This window comes from Vespula vulgaris, chromosome 10 (genome assembly GCF_905475345.1).
Source record: "Vespula vulgaris chromosome 10, iyVesVulg1.1, whole genome shotgun sequence".
Classification (NCBI taxonomy): Eukaryota; Metazoa; Arthropoda; class Insecta; order Hymenoptera; family Vespidae; genus Vespula; species Vespula vulgaris.
Genome location: NC_066595.1, coordinates 6357415 through 6374901, shown reverse-complemented (window position 1 = coordinate 6374901; position 17487 = coordinate 6357415). Strand labels below are relative to the sequence as shown.

General features: G+C 31.7%; 2 protein-coding genes across 4 annotated transcripts; both read left to right on the top strand.

Moving 5' to 3' along the window:
• The first annotated feature begins 186 nt into the window (after positions 1 to 186).
• LOC127066732 (pyruvate carboxylase, mitochondrial) lies at positions 187 to 15681 on the top strand. 3 transcript variants are annotated; one of them, XM_051000793.1, is made up of 13 exons: positions 187 to 291; positions 7393 to 7652; positions 8447 to 8766; positions 9017 to 9167; positions 9267 to 9478; positions 9541 to 9743; positions 9821 to 10082; positions 10191 to 10509; positions 11477 to 11527; positions 12221 to 12688; positions 12797 to 13186; positions 13267 to 14099; positions 14182 to 15681. In XM_051000793.1, exons 2-13 carry the CDS (start codon positions 7520 to 7522, stop codon positions 14428 to 14430), a joined length of 3591 nt encoding a protein of 1196 aa, XP_050856750.1. In that variant the 5' UTR covers positions 187 to 291; positions 7393 to 7519; the 3' UTR covers positions 14431 to 15681. The 3 variants fall into 3 exon arrangements, with proteins under 3 accessions (XP_050856750.1, XP_050856751.1, XP_050856752.1); XM_051000794.1 differs by lacking the exon at positions 11477 to 11527; XM_051000795.1 differs by lacking the exons at positions 187 to 291; positions 7393 to 7652 and having other exon boundaries at positions 8618 to 8766; positions 9017 to 9177.
• Positions 15682 to 15918: 237 nt separating this feature from the next.
• LOC127066748 (uncharacterized) lies at positions 15919 to 17474 on the top strand. The gene is made up of 4 exons (XM_051000835.1): positions 15919 to 16237; positions 16315 to 16513; positions 16593 to 16783; positions 17011 to 17474. Exons 2-4 carry the CDS (start codon positions 16317 to 16319, stop codon positions 17181 to 17183), a joined length of 561 nt encoding a protein of 186 aa, XP_050856792.1. The 5' UTR covers positions 15919 to 16237; positions 16315 to 16316; the 3' UTR covers positions 17184 to 17474.
• The last annotated feature ends 13 nt before the right edge of the window (positions 17475 to 17487 follow it).

Sequence of the window (17487 nt, the reverse complement as noted above, 5' to 3'; positions counted from 1 at the left end):
TTTCTACTTTATCGAACGATGGTAAAAAGGAAGAAAAATAAACGACAAAAACGGGAAGATCACCTAAATACCGTTCGTCGATAAAATAGATATTGTTGTTATCTCTCTCGACTATGAAAAGGAATTACATACCGAGTACGAAGCTTCGCTTCGTCGCGTGTTCGCCACTATTTTTGTAGTAGAGGTCGAGACACGAAGGGGAACGTTGCGTGAGAGTATCAGTACGGCTCGGGCTTTAGTCGGATCGAGCTCTGGCCTCTACTTTCTGTTCTCTCCACCTCGCTGCATCGTGTAAGTACGTAAAGCCGAGGACAATTTTTTGAATCGTTAGCGAACGAAAGAGAATTGTGATGACGTATTCGTGATTAATTACTATTATTTCTATTTTATTCACGGTTTTAAGAGGGATATAAGAGGGGAAAAAAGAAAGGAAAAAGAAAAGAAGAATCCCACGGAGTTTACAAATCGAAAGCTATTGATCATTCGAAAACATTCGACACCCTTAAAAAAGAAAGAAAATGATTATTATTCTCGTTCGTTTCTCAAAAGATTTATAACATCTTTTTTTCAAAGGGCCGAGGGCCCATCGTTCTAATAACCCTGACACCACATTCAGAATGCAGGGATATCTGGTTAACCCTTGTAAAGGTATCTATATGATAAAACAGTCGATAATAAGGGACGGTTATGTCGTGATGCGCTATTACCGATCAGTCAAAGGGGTCAAAGGCAAAAGTGCCTTCCCACCGTGATTCTCTTAACGTAATTGCGCATTATCTTTTACATAACCAACAACGTTGAAATTTTCATTGTTACATATCCTCGGTTATTTAAATTAATTACGTTTCTTCGCTTATTCGTGGAAATATACGAGTTGATTATAGTTAATAGTCGTAAAAACATTAATGCGTATTTTATTATACGTTAGAATTTCACAAAAAATTCATTGATAAAAAGATATGACTTTAAGTACTCGTGTCTCGTAAATCTCTTATAAGACAACTCTCTTTCTCTCTCTCTCTCTCTTTTCTCTCTCTCTCTCTCTCTCTCTCTCTCTTTTCTCTCTCTCTATCTCTCTCTCTCTCTCTCTCTTTCAATGTTCTCGTCAAACTAACGCAGAGGGATTAGCGAACGACTGACGATGTGAGGCGCTTCGTGATGCGCCAAAAGAATGACGCACCGAAGTGGGAGCTACGTTATACGTTCGAATTTGGTGAGATGTAGATGAGTCTCGTTGTCTCTCGGTCTCCCTATGACACGTGTTTGTTCACCATTCGATGACGCGACGAAGCGACGAGAGAAGCTTCATGTCACTCTCGATGCAAATCATGCATCGATCATTTTAAACACGAACACGTTTTCAAGTGTTCGAAATTCGAAAAAGGAAAAAGAGAAGAAGAAAAAGATGAAGGTGCTGCTACATACTCGATTTTAATTATTTGTTCTCTTCGATAACAGACGAATATATAGGAAAAATATTTATATCTATATATATATATATATATATATATATATATATATATATATATATTTCGTCACGTATCTATTCTTAAGATTAAGTTGTTGATCAAATCTATATAGATAATATGTTACTCGTTGTATTCCTAGTGTTACGATCAACCTTAATCGGTCATTAACTCAATTTTTTCCCCACGTTTAGTTACGTATATACATATCATATGCATACATACGTTAGTTACGAGTTACAATAGGAATAAATACAATTTTTAGTAATATCTTTTCTTGGCCGTGCATAAACCTTCGATATAATAACATCGTTACGGATCGTGGCAATTTTTATTTATTTATTTATTCCTTTTTTTTTTTTTTTGCCAATTAACGTTGTATCGTTTGATCTAACAATGTGATAAAAATAGAGTCAGGATCTTAACTTTGTTATATACATGAATAATCGATTGTCTCTCTCTCTCTCTCTCTCTCTCTCTCTATCTCTCACGATTTATCTTTTCTCGAATTTCTTTTCTTTTTCATTCCTTTTGACCCTGAACTGGTTTTCTTGGACACTCGAAGGAGAACTCGTTCTCTAGTTGGATAGAAACAGAGTTTTCATTAACGTTTATGGAAATGTCTGAACGATTGCATATATATATATATATATATATATATATATATATATATATATATATAAACAATTTTTAATGATAATACATACTTTGCTTTTATTTTTATTATTTTCTTGATATAATAGAGTGATATCAGATACGACAATATATCATCGACAACGTTTGTCTTCACTTTCTAAACAGTTTCAAATTAATCGATTCGATTATTGACCACTTAAGAAAAAAATTTCTTTCCTCTTCTCTTCGTTTCTTTTTTTTTTTTGTTTTTTTTTCTCTAAAACGATCTCTTATATATCCTTTTGAATACAAGATAACACAATTGGAGGTTCGTGTTTCAAAATAAGACAATTGTCTTCTTGATTATCTAACTTCTAATCCAATCTAATCATTACCTCTTTTACGTATAATGTACGGAAATATACGTCCTTTGGGACGTAAATACTCAATAGTTTCTTAGAAAGAAATGAATGGAATAGGTTGGACAATGATCACTGAATTCATTATCTTATATATATATATATATATATATATATATATATATATATATATATATTACTTTTCTTTCTTTTTTGTTTTCAAGATCTTGTATTATGTTTACGAAAATATGGAATTAACCTTTTAAAGATAGCGGTAAATGTTTTTTATTTTTCGAGATTAACTTGCTTGACTAATGATGTTTATTATTATCTTTTTAGTAACCTTCCGCGAAAAAATTATCATAAAAGTAATTATCATAACTGATATATATATATATAATATATATATATATATATATATATATATATATATATAAAGTGTTCGTTCATCAATGTCTAAATAAATATCTTGCAATTATTAGAAATTACAAGAAGATTTCTAAAGAGAAATTTACACTACACAAAAACAGATATATATATTTACACGTTTAATTTTTTCTATACGCACTTTATGAACCAGTTCAGAGCCACGCAAACTTCTAATATTTACAAGAGATGTTATTTTTAATATCATATGTGAATCAAATCAATCAGATATAGGCGCAATAAAATCGAGAAACGGTATCGAAGACAAGAGCCTTTCAAATGGCAATTCAAATACAAGAAAAATAGTCGACATTTTGAAATGGTGTAAGAATATTAAACAAAATGGATCGTCGTTACGACAGCAATAATACAAACTTCATACTTTTATTTTTCTGTTTTTAATTTTTTAATAAGACATTTGTAATTCTATTCTTATACAACATTTTGTTTTTATTTCTTTTCGTAAAACATATCGGCAGGCGGAAAAAGAACTGAAAAACCTTGTATACATAATATATATATACATACACGTGTATATATAATACGTATGATGTTGAAACTTGATACAAATTTCGAATTAGTTTTATCTAAGCCATAGTACGATTGATTGATGAAAGGACGAAGCCATAAAACGACTTTTTCCTAGGGTCCATTGCGGTTTCTTATTTTTATTATTCGAAGTAACACAAGCTTGCTGTTAATTTAATTACACGCACACACTAGACATTACGATCTCTATAGTAAGTCGAGAAAATCATATGGTGACATGCTCGAAAAAATATGTGCGGTTCGTAAACATTATTTATACATACATCTTATACATGTATACATAATACTCATATAAACATTTATATTATATATATATATTAACAAGCATTACGTATAACGAACGAATTAATCGTATGCAGAAGAAATATGCATCCTAATTAGACTTGATATTTTACGATATATTAAAAATAATTTTAATGGCGATCATTTTGAATATTTAAATATCTATATAATTATCATGATTTAATATTAATTACGAGTAACATTTACGAGAGCATTTTTTAGATAATTTAAATTATCTTTAAAGCGAAGTACAATCGGTAGACTCATTTAGATAACTTTTCCATATTTGTGTCAATGACAGAATATAGTTGTAAAGGATAAGTTATACACGTTAGAAGGAAAAGAAAAAGAGAAAACAGATATACTTGAATATTGTTGACTTATACGAAGGAAAGACATGTATGTATTCACCAAGGAAAGTTTCAATGATGCAAAGAATGATTACGTCGTAAATGATTTGTGCTTTTTTTTTTGTTTTCTTTTTTTCTTTTTCTTTTTTTTTCCTCATACATTTTACATTGCAAAAAGATCTAATAGTATTTATCTTGATCATTTTTCTTTTCTCTATGATATGATAAAATACTTGTAGATACTCGTCTAATTTTACACGCTACAATATAATATCTTTATAATATTATAATTCGATTTAACGTCGAATCTCGGGCTTTCGATCGAAGGGTAAAAGGTTAACAGTACGTGCGATTAGTTAGAAATAATAATTGCGTAAGCTAATGGCGAAGTTCGGCTCTAATTGCGTGCTTCAAATAATATATCGATTTCATGAAAGATTAGAATTTGAATTTGGCGCGCTTTATTTCACATACACACACATTCAACGATGTCAAAGGCCGGACAAAATCGTTTCTGTAGTCTTACTAGAGAAGCAAATACATTCGGATCAAAGTCCTCTCATCGATGATTCTTTTGTATTGTTACGGAATTATTTGTTTTCTTTCTCCCCTTTCTAGACGATAACAGATCAATTTGGAGCATTGACAATTTCGTATTATAATGAGGGAAGAGTCATAACACTAACGATAAGCGATTTGTTATTTCTCTTCTTTACTTATCCGATATATTCGAATTTATTTGATTTCATTTTTTACGTTACTCGATATATATAAATACGTTCTTTTTTTCTTCAGATAAATCAAAAGTTTTATTTTTTAATAAAAAATATTGTAATATCGGTGGTTATATATCGTTTTACAAAATACTAAGGAAATGATAACGGAATGAAGATATAATCATGTTTTTTTCTTTTTTCTTCTTCCCACGTGACTACGTAATATATAACGTATACATATCTAGAGGAAAAATGAAATTGGAATTCCCGCGAGAAACGAGAATATGGTTCAAGTCGTCATTTTCCATTAACTCCGTATACGTTGAAATTATTAAAAAATACAACGAAGAAAGAGTCTATAAAACGAGTTTTACGAAGGAAGGAGATAAAATGGGAACAGGGGAAACAAATTTTAGAAAATTGAATTTGACCGTTCAGAACGATGATGAAATAAAAGAAAAAAAAAAAAAAGAAAAGAAAAAGCAAACAAGAAAAAACAAACAAATAAATTCACGGATATGCTTCGATATTAATTCAAGTAACGATATTAATTCAACGATGTGAAATTTGATCGAACGATAAATTTTGATTGAAAATGTCGATTAATTCGAGGGTACCGCGTTATCAATGTGGGGTAATTAGATATTCTGAAAGCTGCGCAGTAACATTGAACTCATGGTGGGATTGAGAAGGATAAGGTAGGGGAAAACTAGGACTACCCCATTCGCCCGAAATGCTTTTGCATAAATGTCATAGTCGGTGTACGTAACGGAATAGTTTCTCTTTAGTCGAATGAACAAATCAAGAATTCAAGAAGATTAAAAAATTTTTATTCGATAATTATCAAATAGGTATGTACATAGGTGGCAAAATTTTTTTTTTTTTATCAACATTTTGTTCCTCTTATCTTACGTTATCGTACGATCTATAATTTTTTTCTCTGTCATATTTTTTTCTTTTCTTTTATATGTTTTTCCTTTATATAACACAAATTTACAATTTGATTTGTATCTACTCGTTTTACCGTACGATATATATGTACGTACCGACAAACGACATTTAAATTAGAAACTCACACCCACGCAATATTCAAATCGAAACGAAGGGCATGAATCTATTTTGACTATGCCAATTTTCTTACTTACAGAGATCTCTTATTAATATGATCGTACAAAATTTGTCAATATTATCATTCGCTATTATCGATTATCTTGAAATAATCGAACCACTTATAAATTTCTCTGTAGAAAGTTTTCTATAATTTCCTTTCTTTTTTATTTTATTTTATTTTTTTTTTTTTTGATTATTTAAATCAATAAATTGATCGATATAAATAGGAAAGACGAAGAAAAGTATCTCGAGTTTATCGAAAGAATGATTAGGCAGACATGTAAATAACGCATATTATCAGACAAAAACAATAAAATTGCAAATTGTCGACCGTCTCCCGAGCAAATTCATAGTCTATAATACATTACGTAATGATAGTAGACTACCATGAAATACATAAGCCAACGAAAGAGACTGTTAAAGTACTTTGTCGTCTGACAATAAACATCGTTAATGAACCGATAAAAAAAAGAGATAGAAAAAGAAAGAGAAAAAAAAGGAAGTTCAAAAATCCTTACATTACATTCTCATCTATTCTTGTTTGTTTAGATAAAATGGAATAATATTGTAAGTTGCGTCGAGAATATATAGAGCTTATCATCGGTTATTTGTCTTATCGAACTTAAGACTTTATAGTCATAAATTTCTTCATCCAATGAAACTTCAATGATTAATAATTTTAAATTAATGAAATCGATTATTTTCTACTGTAACCATTGATCATCCTGATGCAAAATTCTATAATTAATATCTTCTCTTTTTTTTTTCTTTCTTTCTTTTCTTATGACTGATATTCACCATTAAATGTTTTAATAAATTATTAACATTTGGATAACATATTCGTTATTATTATTTGTATTATTATTATTATTTTTGTGAAAGGTAAAATGCAGAAAGGTCATTGATCGTGAATGCTCTGAATTTTTTTTTCTTTTCTTTTTTTTTTTTTTTTTATTATTATCAGATATAAATATAAATCCTTTTCCTAGATTTCCTGGATTATCTCTTGACGGCTGTAAATTATGTTCGGCACTTATGACATTTAATAACTTCGGATAGGATAGACTAAACTCTGAACATATGGTCCGAATGGACAACTTTAATTATTATGAACGACCATGCGTTATTGTTTTGATAAAGTACTGATAAAAGTTTAACGAGAGCATAGTTCTTTCCTTAGTCGATTAATTTTTTTTCACAATTAATTTTCTGTTTTTCTGTTTTATTTTTTTTTCTGTTTTTGTTTTTGTTTTATTTAGATATCCGTCATCCATCATCGAAGTAGTCCCCTTGTTATTAATAAACATTTAAATACGATACAACTTTATAAAAAGAAAAAAGTGTTCGACAAGAGAATAAAACGTCTTCTGTTAAATAAAAAGAAAAAAAGAAAAAAAAACAGAAAAAGGAGAAAAAGAAAATGCCTTAAAAAGAGAGAAGAAATATTGAATGAAAAATATTGGAGTTTGTAACACCGGTTTCTTTCTTTTTTTTTTTTTTTTTTTTTCCCAATAAATAGGTGAATAAAACAAGAAATTGGAGAATAACAATCATCGATAGATATCGAAGTTATAACATTTACAACGAATAACTAGAAACGTTCAAAAATATATCTATAATCTATAAGAAAGTTCAAGTTATCGAAGATGCAATCGATAAGAGCCCAGCAAGCCTTATTAAGGCACAAAACGATACTACAAACATGGAGAGTCAGCAAGAATTTATTCGCCAGCGATGTTCAGTACAAACCTATAAGAAGCGTTTTGGTCGCAAATCGAGGTAAGTGATTTAATTTCTTTAGAAATAAAAATAAAATAATAAGCAAAAATAAAAGTAAACGGATAAAGATTAAATTAATTAATGATAGAATAAAGAAAAGAAAAGAAAAAAAAAAAGAAAAAAAAGACAAGTTTAATCGGGTTGAATTGACCTAAAAAAATAATTTGATATTGTTCACTGGCTTTGACCGATCGAAAATCTTTGGCTTCATTACAGTAGAGTTATTTAGCTCAATACACTTGGCAACCAATCCAACAAACCGATCCAAAAAAAAATGGTAATCCCTCGCAAATATCTAACTTATTTGACTAACGCACGATAACGCGTAAGCCTAAAATCATGCACCATACGATCACGAGTCCATTCACGATAAGAGTGACGAATATTGATTCAATCTGACGTTAATTCAACAAACGACCATTCATATTATCTCTTTAAATAATCCAACTTAATTATCGTGAAAGTATTGCTTCGATCGGCCTGAACTTTGATTAATTATTAATTAAAAAAAAAAAGGATGTTTCCTCAGATGATAGATAAGATCGCAATACGCGTAATGGAATCCAAAAGCTAATTTTCGAAAGTAACATTTATCTCTGATCGATGATTCTAAATCGCAATTTGTTTTTCTTTCTTTTCTTTTTAATTACTCCAATACTTTCTTCGATCGATAGATCCGTGAGATAGATAAATTTTAATACAACTTCAATGTTGCAATAAACACAAGATTCCAAAGAAAAAAAAAAAAATAAATAAATAAATAAAAAATATTCTCTGTTCTACGATTTATTTAGGAGAGATCGCCATTCGCGTTTTTCGTGCCTGCACCGAACTCGGCATTCGTTCGGTAGCTATTTATTCGGAACAAGACAAGATGCAAATGCACCGGCAGAAGGCCGATGAAGGTTACTTAGTTGGAAGAGGCTTACCGCCGGTCCAAGCTTATCTCAATATACCGGAGATTATAAAAGTAGCTAAAGAGAATGACGTCGATGCCATTCATCCAGGCTATGGTTTCCTCTCAGAGAGATCAGATTTTGCTCAAGCTGTGATCGATGCTGGATTAAGATTCATCGGACCTAGTCCGAAGGTCGTTCAACAAATGGGGGACAAGGTGAGGCCTCGAGAAAATTCGTGAATAGTTAAAGAACTGCAATTAATCCTTTAATGATTACGATTTCTTTTTCTTCTTAACAAATTTCAAAAAAGAAAAAAAGAATTATATCTTAATTATCAAGTGAATATTAAAAGCGAAAAAATTACGTAAATAATTTTATCGAAATTTACCGTGAAAAATAAATTTTCATGAACATTTGTAAAAATGTTGTAGACGAGTTGTTGTTAACGTAAAATTATATTATTAGGTGGCTGCCAGACAAGCTGCTATAGCAGCTGGAGTACCAATCGTTCCAGGAACGGACGGTCCAGTAAGGACTACCGACGAAGCCATGGAATTTTGTATGAAACACGGTCTTCCCGTAATATTCAAAGCTGCTTATGGAGGTGGAGGGCGAGGTAGACCCCAGTAATTGATAACTGTTTTTCGTTATTACTCTCATTATCGAATATTTACTATGGTTTGAGGAACGATCGAAACGTGTATTACATCGACAGGTATGCGTGTCGTCAAACAAATGGAAGAGGTTCGTGAAATGTTCGAACGTGCCTCGTCCGAGGCAAAGGCAGCTTTTGGAGACGGTGCTATGTTCATCGAGAAGTTCATCGAAAGACCAAGACATATCGAGGTACAATTACTCGGTGATCAAGCTGGTAACGTCGTTCATCTTTACGAACGCGATTGTTCCGTTCAACGTCGGCATCAAAAGGTGAGATAATCGAGATCGTACTGTTTCTAAACTAATTTGAATAATCAAATTCAAATCGATAGGTTGTGGAAATTGCACCTGCGCCACGATTGGATGTCAAAGTAAGGAATAAGATGACCGAATATGCCGTAAAGCTAGCAAAACACGTTGGTTACTCGAATGCCGGTACTGTCGAGTTTCTAGCCGACGAATCAGGAAACTTTTACTTCATCGAAGTGAATGCTAGATTACAAGTTGAGCATACGGTCACGGAAGAGATCACCGGGTACTTTTTCAACTTTCAATGATATTATATAAAAGAGATAGATGACAAGTGATTCGTCGTTATTCAATACGTTTTAGGATCGATCTTGTCCAATCTCAAGTACGTATCGCCGAAGGGATCACTTTACCTGAGCTTGGTATGACGCAAGATAAAATTGTTCCCCAAGGTTTTGCCATCCAGTGTAGAGTTACAACCGAAGATCCAGCAAAGAATTTCCAACCAGATACTGGAAGGATCGAAGTCTTTCGATCGGGAGAGGGTATGGGAATCCGACTGGACGGTGCATCTGCTTTTGCTGGTGCTATTATTTCACCTTATTACGATTCCCTTCTCGTTAAGGTATCTATAACGATTTAAAAGATTAAAAAAAAAGAAATAAATAAAAAGAGCAATTTTCTATAGAAACTCGTTTCTATAAAAGCCAGTAACAATTTCTTATTTCAACAGGTGATAAGTCACTCCGCAGATCTTCAATCGTCCTGCGCTAAGATGAATCGTGCATTACGTGAATTCCGAGTTCGTGGTGTGAAAACCAACATACCGTTCTTACTTAACGTTTTGGAAAATCAAAAATTCCTCAACGGAAACGTCGACACCTATTTCATCGATGAGAATCCACAATTGTTTCAATTTCAACAGAGTCAGAATCGAGCTCAAAAGTTATTGAATTATTTAGGGACCGTTCTCGTCAATGGACCTAGCACACCATTGGCTACTACTCTAAAACCAGCAGAAATCAAACCTCACGTTCCACAGATTGCTTTAGGTATGATATTTGAAAACGTAGCAAACTGCTTGTGCGTTTGTAATTACTATTGGAACTCTTATTCTAATTCGAAAGATTTAGAAATAAAAACGTTAATAACGATCTAGTCTCTCAAGTGGCAAACAAGTTAAAACGCTAGAGATCTACAAAGGATACGCTTTGATACGTGGGTCCATAATAAATGGGAGCATACTTTTCTTACTTCGCCTTTAGGGTGTCTGCCAGTCTCTCTCTCTCTCTCTCTCTCTCTCTCTCTCTCTATTGATCGGTAATGATCGCCAGAAGGTGATCAAGATTTCTTGTAAGGTGATTTCAACATCGTGTGAATAATATTTTCAGTTTTTGCTAATCCAAATGTTAATATCGCAAATAACATTCTATTACGACAGACACCCTATTTTTAGCCCATACAAACTGAAACATTTTGCTTTCTCTGATGGATGACTATGGGCAAATATTGGACAAATCTTTAATTGGACAAATTTTTATCACATTTTTATGTACTTATATTCGTTTGCACAATTTGCACCACGTCATCATATGCGACACTAATGCACTTTACGTGAAAGATCAATATTCGTAATACTTGTCATACTTTTCGTTCTTTTTTTTTAATATTTCTTTTTTCATTTCTCTATCTTATATCATACTCATATCATGGTATTTCTCATTTATAACTTCATTTATCTTTCTATTTTCTTTTGGATTTATTATCAAAGGAAAACATTTGTAATTAAAAAGTCATTTAAGTTCACGAGCATGCTTAATAATGAATCAACGAAAGGATACATCCAAGTTGTGCGTCCAAATTTATTTCTCGTTAAAATAACGAAATCGTTAATAGTTTTCTTAATTAAATTGACCACACCTTGGATAGCCGTTAATTAGAAATTAATGGTTCCTCGTAATTTATTACACTTTATTGTTTATCGCATGCTTTTATTTTATTGTTTGGCAATGTTTTTAGACTTTGCTAAGCTTGCAGCTGCAGAGGAGAACAATGATCCAGATTCACCAGGTAGGCAAACAATACTGATTCTTTTTTTATTTTCATATACTTGTTATCAAGTATCCATTTATTATTATAGAGACTGAAGAACATGTATAGCTTGCAAAAATTATTATATAGATAATAATCTGTTAGTTTAGTTAATACACTATTGATGCAATATACTTTACAAAGATACAAGATACATTAACTACACAACAATGTGTGTCTGTGTGTGTGACCGGAGTACAAAAGAGTATCTTCTTAAAAATAGAAGTAGGTAAAAAATTATAATATAATATGAAGAAATATGTATACGTTCCTCGTACACATAAACAATTGGCACACTAAGAAGATTTTGATATTTATAATACAATTTTTTTGATATTTTTTGTGCATGCATAGGGGTTACACTTGTGAAAATGTAATTTACACGTAAACAGTGCATCTCACTTCTAGCTTACAAACATTATTATTGTCCATTTGTTGCATGAACACATATATATATATATATATATATATATATACAGCATGATCATACACTATCGTATAACTACATACAAAGCTTTAATTTGGACCGATAATACGTGTATATGTGTGTGTGTGTATACGCATGGGATCACTAAACTTTCGTTAATACCTTGATTTCAATTTTCTGAGGAAAAAAAAGAAAACAAGAAAAAGAAGAGATCATTGCTGATTAAAATGTATCACATCTTACAGGAGTTATGGACCCACCGAAAGGTTTTCGTCATATCTACAAAGAACAGGGACCAGAAGCATTTGCCAAAGCCGTTCGCCAACACAAAGGTGTGTTACTGATGGACACGACATTCCGTGATGCTCATCAATCTCTCTTAGCTACTCGCGTCCGATCTCACGACCTTCTAACGATCTCACCATTTGTGGCACATAAATTCAACAAACTCTACTCTTTGGAGAACTGGGGAGGTGCAACCTTCGACGTAGCGTTAAGATTTTTACACGAATGCCCGTGGGAACGTTTGGAAGATATGCGTAAAGCCATTCCCAATATTCCTTTCCAAATGTTATTAAGAGGTGCTAATGCAGTCGGTTATACGAATTATCCGGACAACGTTGTCTTCAAATTTTGCGAATTAGCCGTACAAATGGGCATAGACGTTTTCAGGGTGTTCGATTCGTTGAATTACATGCCTAACTTGATCATCGGTAAGACTATATTCTTTTTATGAAAGATATCTTTGAATATTTTTTTTTATTTTATTTGTCTTTTTCTTTCATGAACTATAGCGATTAACGAATTAAGATCTTTTTCAGGAATGGAAGCAGCTGGTAAAGCAGGTGGAATCGTAGAAGCTGCTATCTCATATACAGGAGATGTCAGCAATCCAGAACGTAAAAAGTACGATCTAAAATATTACACCGATTTGGCGAGTGAACTAGTCAAAGCTGGCACTCACGTCCTAGCGATCAAAGATATGGCAGGCCTTTTGAAACCAAAAGCTGCGACAATGCTGATCGATGCTATTAGGCAAAAAAATCCTGACGTGCCGATTCATATCCATACTCATGATACCGCAGGCGTCGGAGTTGCATCGATGTTAGCTTGTGTCGAAAGTGGAGCCGATGTTGTAGACGTTGCTGTTGACAGCATGTCTGGAATGACCAGTCAACCTTCTATGGGAGCTGTTGTCGCGTCATTGCAAGGTAAAATATTCGTAATAGTAATTTTACCTTTATGCTTATTTCTCTTTTTGAAGTCTGTTAATTTTGATACAAAACTTTAGGTACACCGAACGATACCAATCTGGATCTGAGCGATGTCTCGGAATATTCAGCTTATTGGGAACAAACGAGAACGTTGTATGCACCTTTCGAATGTACAACGACGATGAAATCTGGAAACGCTGATGTATACTTGAACGAAATTCCAGGCGGCCAATATACGAATCTTCAATTCCAAACGTATTCCCTTGGATTGGGTCAATTCTTTGAGGATGTTAAGAAAGCATATAGAGAAGCTAATCTTTTACTAGGAGATATAATCAAAGTTACACCTAGCTCGAAGGTAGTCGGCGATTTGGCACAATTCATGGTACAAAATAAACTATCCTCTGAAGATGTACTTAACAAGGCCGAAGAATTGTCTTTCCCGAAATCGGTAGTCGAATTTCTTCAAGGTGCGATCGGTGAACCTCACGGTGGATTCCCTGAACCTCTTAGATCTAAGGTTCTGAAAGATATGCCAAGAGTAAAGGGTAGGCCAGGAGCGAACTTGGCACCTTTAGATTTCGCCAATTTGAAAAAAGAATTGCAAGAATCCCATCCACATGTTACGGAAAAAGATGTTATGTCCGCGGCCCTATATCCTAGCGTGACCAACGATTACTTGAACTTTAAAGAACAATTTGGTCCGGTAGACAAACTTGAAACTAGAATTTTCCTTACGGGACCAAAAGTAGGAGAAGAATTTGACGTAACTATAGAAAGGGGTAAGACGTTAGCCATCAAAACCTTGGCAGTTGCCGAAGATCTTACGAAAAATGGTGAACGTGAAGTATTCTTTGAAATGAATGGACAATTGAGATCTGTATTCATTAAGGATAAAGAGGCTGTTAAGGTAAGCTTTCATTAAATTTATATATATATATTTTTTTTTTTTGATAATAATCCTGTTTTAATTCATTCTCATTATCTCTCAGGAACTTCACGTACATCCAAAAGCAGACAAAAGTAATAAAAATCAAATAGGAGCTCCTATGCCTGGTACCGTCATTGATATCAGAGCAAAAGTTGGTGATACGGTAGACAAAGGTGCACCTTTGATCGTCTTATCTGCCATGAAAATGGAAATGGTAGTGCAGGCACCAAAGGCAGGAAAAGTAAAAACGATAGATGTTAGCCAAGGAATAAGAGTAGAAGGAGATGATCTTCTAGTGACCCTCGAATAAGATGAGCCAAAATTACAGAACATTCATTAGTCATTTTTCTACATAATTCGTTGCAACAGAGAATCCCTCTGCATTACATTATTTTCATAATACATTTGACAAATTTTACCAATCACAGACTATCAAGTATCGAGGCACGTTTTCAAATATAAAAAGAATATATATTATTTTACACATTCTTCTCTTCTTTTTCATCTTTGTTAGAATATTTATAATTTTAATAATGCTATAATAGCACAAAATTTTTAATATATATATACACATATAAGTCTTTATAATTCAATGCTGCCTAAAATGTCAATTTATATTAGAGATATATATATATATGTTTTATAAAATATTCACAAAACAAAAAGAATTGGTTGCACGAAAGTAATAGATCTTTTATATTCCAATACATAAAAGCTATAAATGAAAGCTCGAATTCATTTGTTGGTTCATTACTAAAATGTATCGTACAATAGTAATTTTAGTAACCTCACAACAAATAGAAATATAAAATTTAGGAAACAGGATAGTTAGATTTTATATATATAAAGATCAATTATCTATATTTAAAATTGTGTAAAAAAACAATAACTATTTTTCTCAATCTAAAACAGTTCTAGCAAGAAAATATCAGTGACTCCTGAGTTTTTGCCATAGGCTTTATTTAAATTGTTATTTCAGACTATATGTACATACGTCGTATCTATCCTGAAAGTTGTCAATGATTAACCACCGTCATATTCTCTGGTTTCACTGATAATTGTATATATAGCCATAAGTGAATATAAGTTTTTAGCTTGTACTTGTTATAAATGTATAATTGTATTTGACAAAAGGGCTCCGTTATTGTGCTAGTTAAAGTAATTATAATATTTTAAAGCTGCATATTATTCATAATAAATGTATGAAAAAGGAAAAAAAAAAAAGAAACGGATCATTTTATATACAATCATCAATTTTATATAGAAACATTGCTGCTTCTTTAACAATAATTGCAAACAAAAGCAAGTTTATAACGATGTTGGAATTTATCAAAAACTTGAACATTTTTTATGAAATAATAAACAGCTGATACGTATGTGAATTTATCTTCTATATATTATTGAAAAAGTTTAAAAACAAATTTACATACGTACTTGATGAAGTCATTCGTCGAATGTTTCTTTTTATTTCTCGTGACTAAATGGAATGATGGTTCGATCTTAAAATTTTTATAGCAAAAATATCACTTGTTCCGATCAATAAAAGATACGCTTATACACACGTTTCGCATTAATTATTGCCACAATATATATATATATATATATACATATATATATATATATATATATACATATATATCACGTTAATTATTGCCACGATTGGAACGAATTGTCGAGAAAATTTAAAAACGATTTTCCCACCGTTCTTAATTATTTTTAAAAGATTATCTTACACCATCTGGCGGTACTTTGGAAGAACTAAAGCTATTATATTTATTTATAAATGTACATACACATGCACACACACACACACACACACACACACACACACACACACACACACACACATAAATTACTTTCACGATTTTCTTCGTTTAATTAATGTAAACTTGAAATTCTTTCTATTTCTGAATGCTTAACGCGTACAAAAAATTTAGAAAAGTTTTAATAGAAGGGAGCTACAATATTAGAAGAAACTACAAACTACTATCCGTCAGTTTCATGGATACAGTCGACGTGTCAATGTCGAAGATAAAAATTGTATCTGTCGTGTGTATCAGTGACGGAAGTTGTGTAGGCTTTTTTGATTATTTAAAAGATCACTTTTATACAAACAGGTATTTAAAACAGAATATTATTAAAAGAAATCATTCAAATAATGTATATTATCGATATAACAATCATTTCTTTCCAGAAATGAGTATCAATCCAATGAAATGGAAGACCAAAAATATTGTATATACCATAATAATCATTTTTACGTTTTATTATCTTTTTATTCATAAGAAAACTAATCGAACGCAGATCGTAGGTATCGTCAATAATACCCATCCAATTTATGTATGGGATTTTGTAGCAGATTTTAGTAACATGAAATTATTGAATCCACTTATGTACGTACCTTAACGTTATACTATTCTCAATAAGAAAAAAAAAAAAAAGGAAAGAAAAGATCAGTGTTATGAATTTCAGAGATGATTTTAATATCACTGCTGAAAGTGGAAATTACGATCACTGGCAATATTCCGTTGAATATAGCGAACATTTACGTTATTTGCCATTCGTACAAAACTTCGCTATTGGACATTATTCGATAAGAAAAGAAAACCTTGATTATTTAATAAGTTCGAATCACAATACTTGTTTCTTTGGTTTCATATGTCGTAAGTTATTTTGTTCTCTTTTTTATTTCTTTTTTATATTTTTTTTTCTTTTTCTTTTTCTTTTTTTTTTTAAAGAGAAAGAGCTATTTTTAAGGACGATCATAAAAGTCAAATAAAAATAGAAGTGTAGTCTGAGAGATAACACAGCTTGAATTATAATTGTAAAATAAGTCATTGACTTTCATAAAATCCGATTCTAAATTTCAATGATCTCGTTCAAATTTCAGTGAGAACAACATCGGAATTTAAATTCGAGATATACGAGGAAAAGAACACGAAATGCACCGAAAGCGTGGAATATCATTGTCCGATCACTATTATGCGCTTGTGCGACGAAGAAGTTAAAGCACAACGGAAGGACATAATGAATCGATTAAAGGCGGCATTTTCATCAACATGAAAAATAACACTATCGATTCCTCGATACTTTGTAACTTAATGAAATATTTTTAAAATACGCGTTTAGAGAGATTTTTCATATATACATATATATACATCGAATTCTCTTAATGATCAAACAAAATATATTTGTTAGAATAATGATGATTAACAAAATGATGATTTAAAAAAAAAAAAAAGGAAGGAAGGAAAGAAAAATGAAAAGATGACAACATCACACCATTTTCCCCAGAAGCAAAAATATGTACTATCTTTTTTCTAAGAAAAAATATAATATTTTTTTTATCAATTATCTCTGTATTATC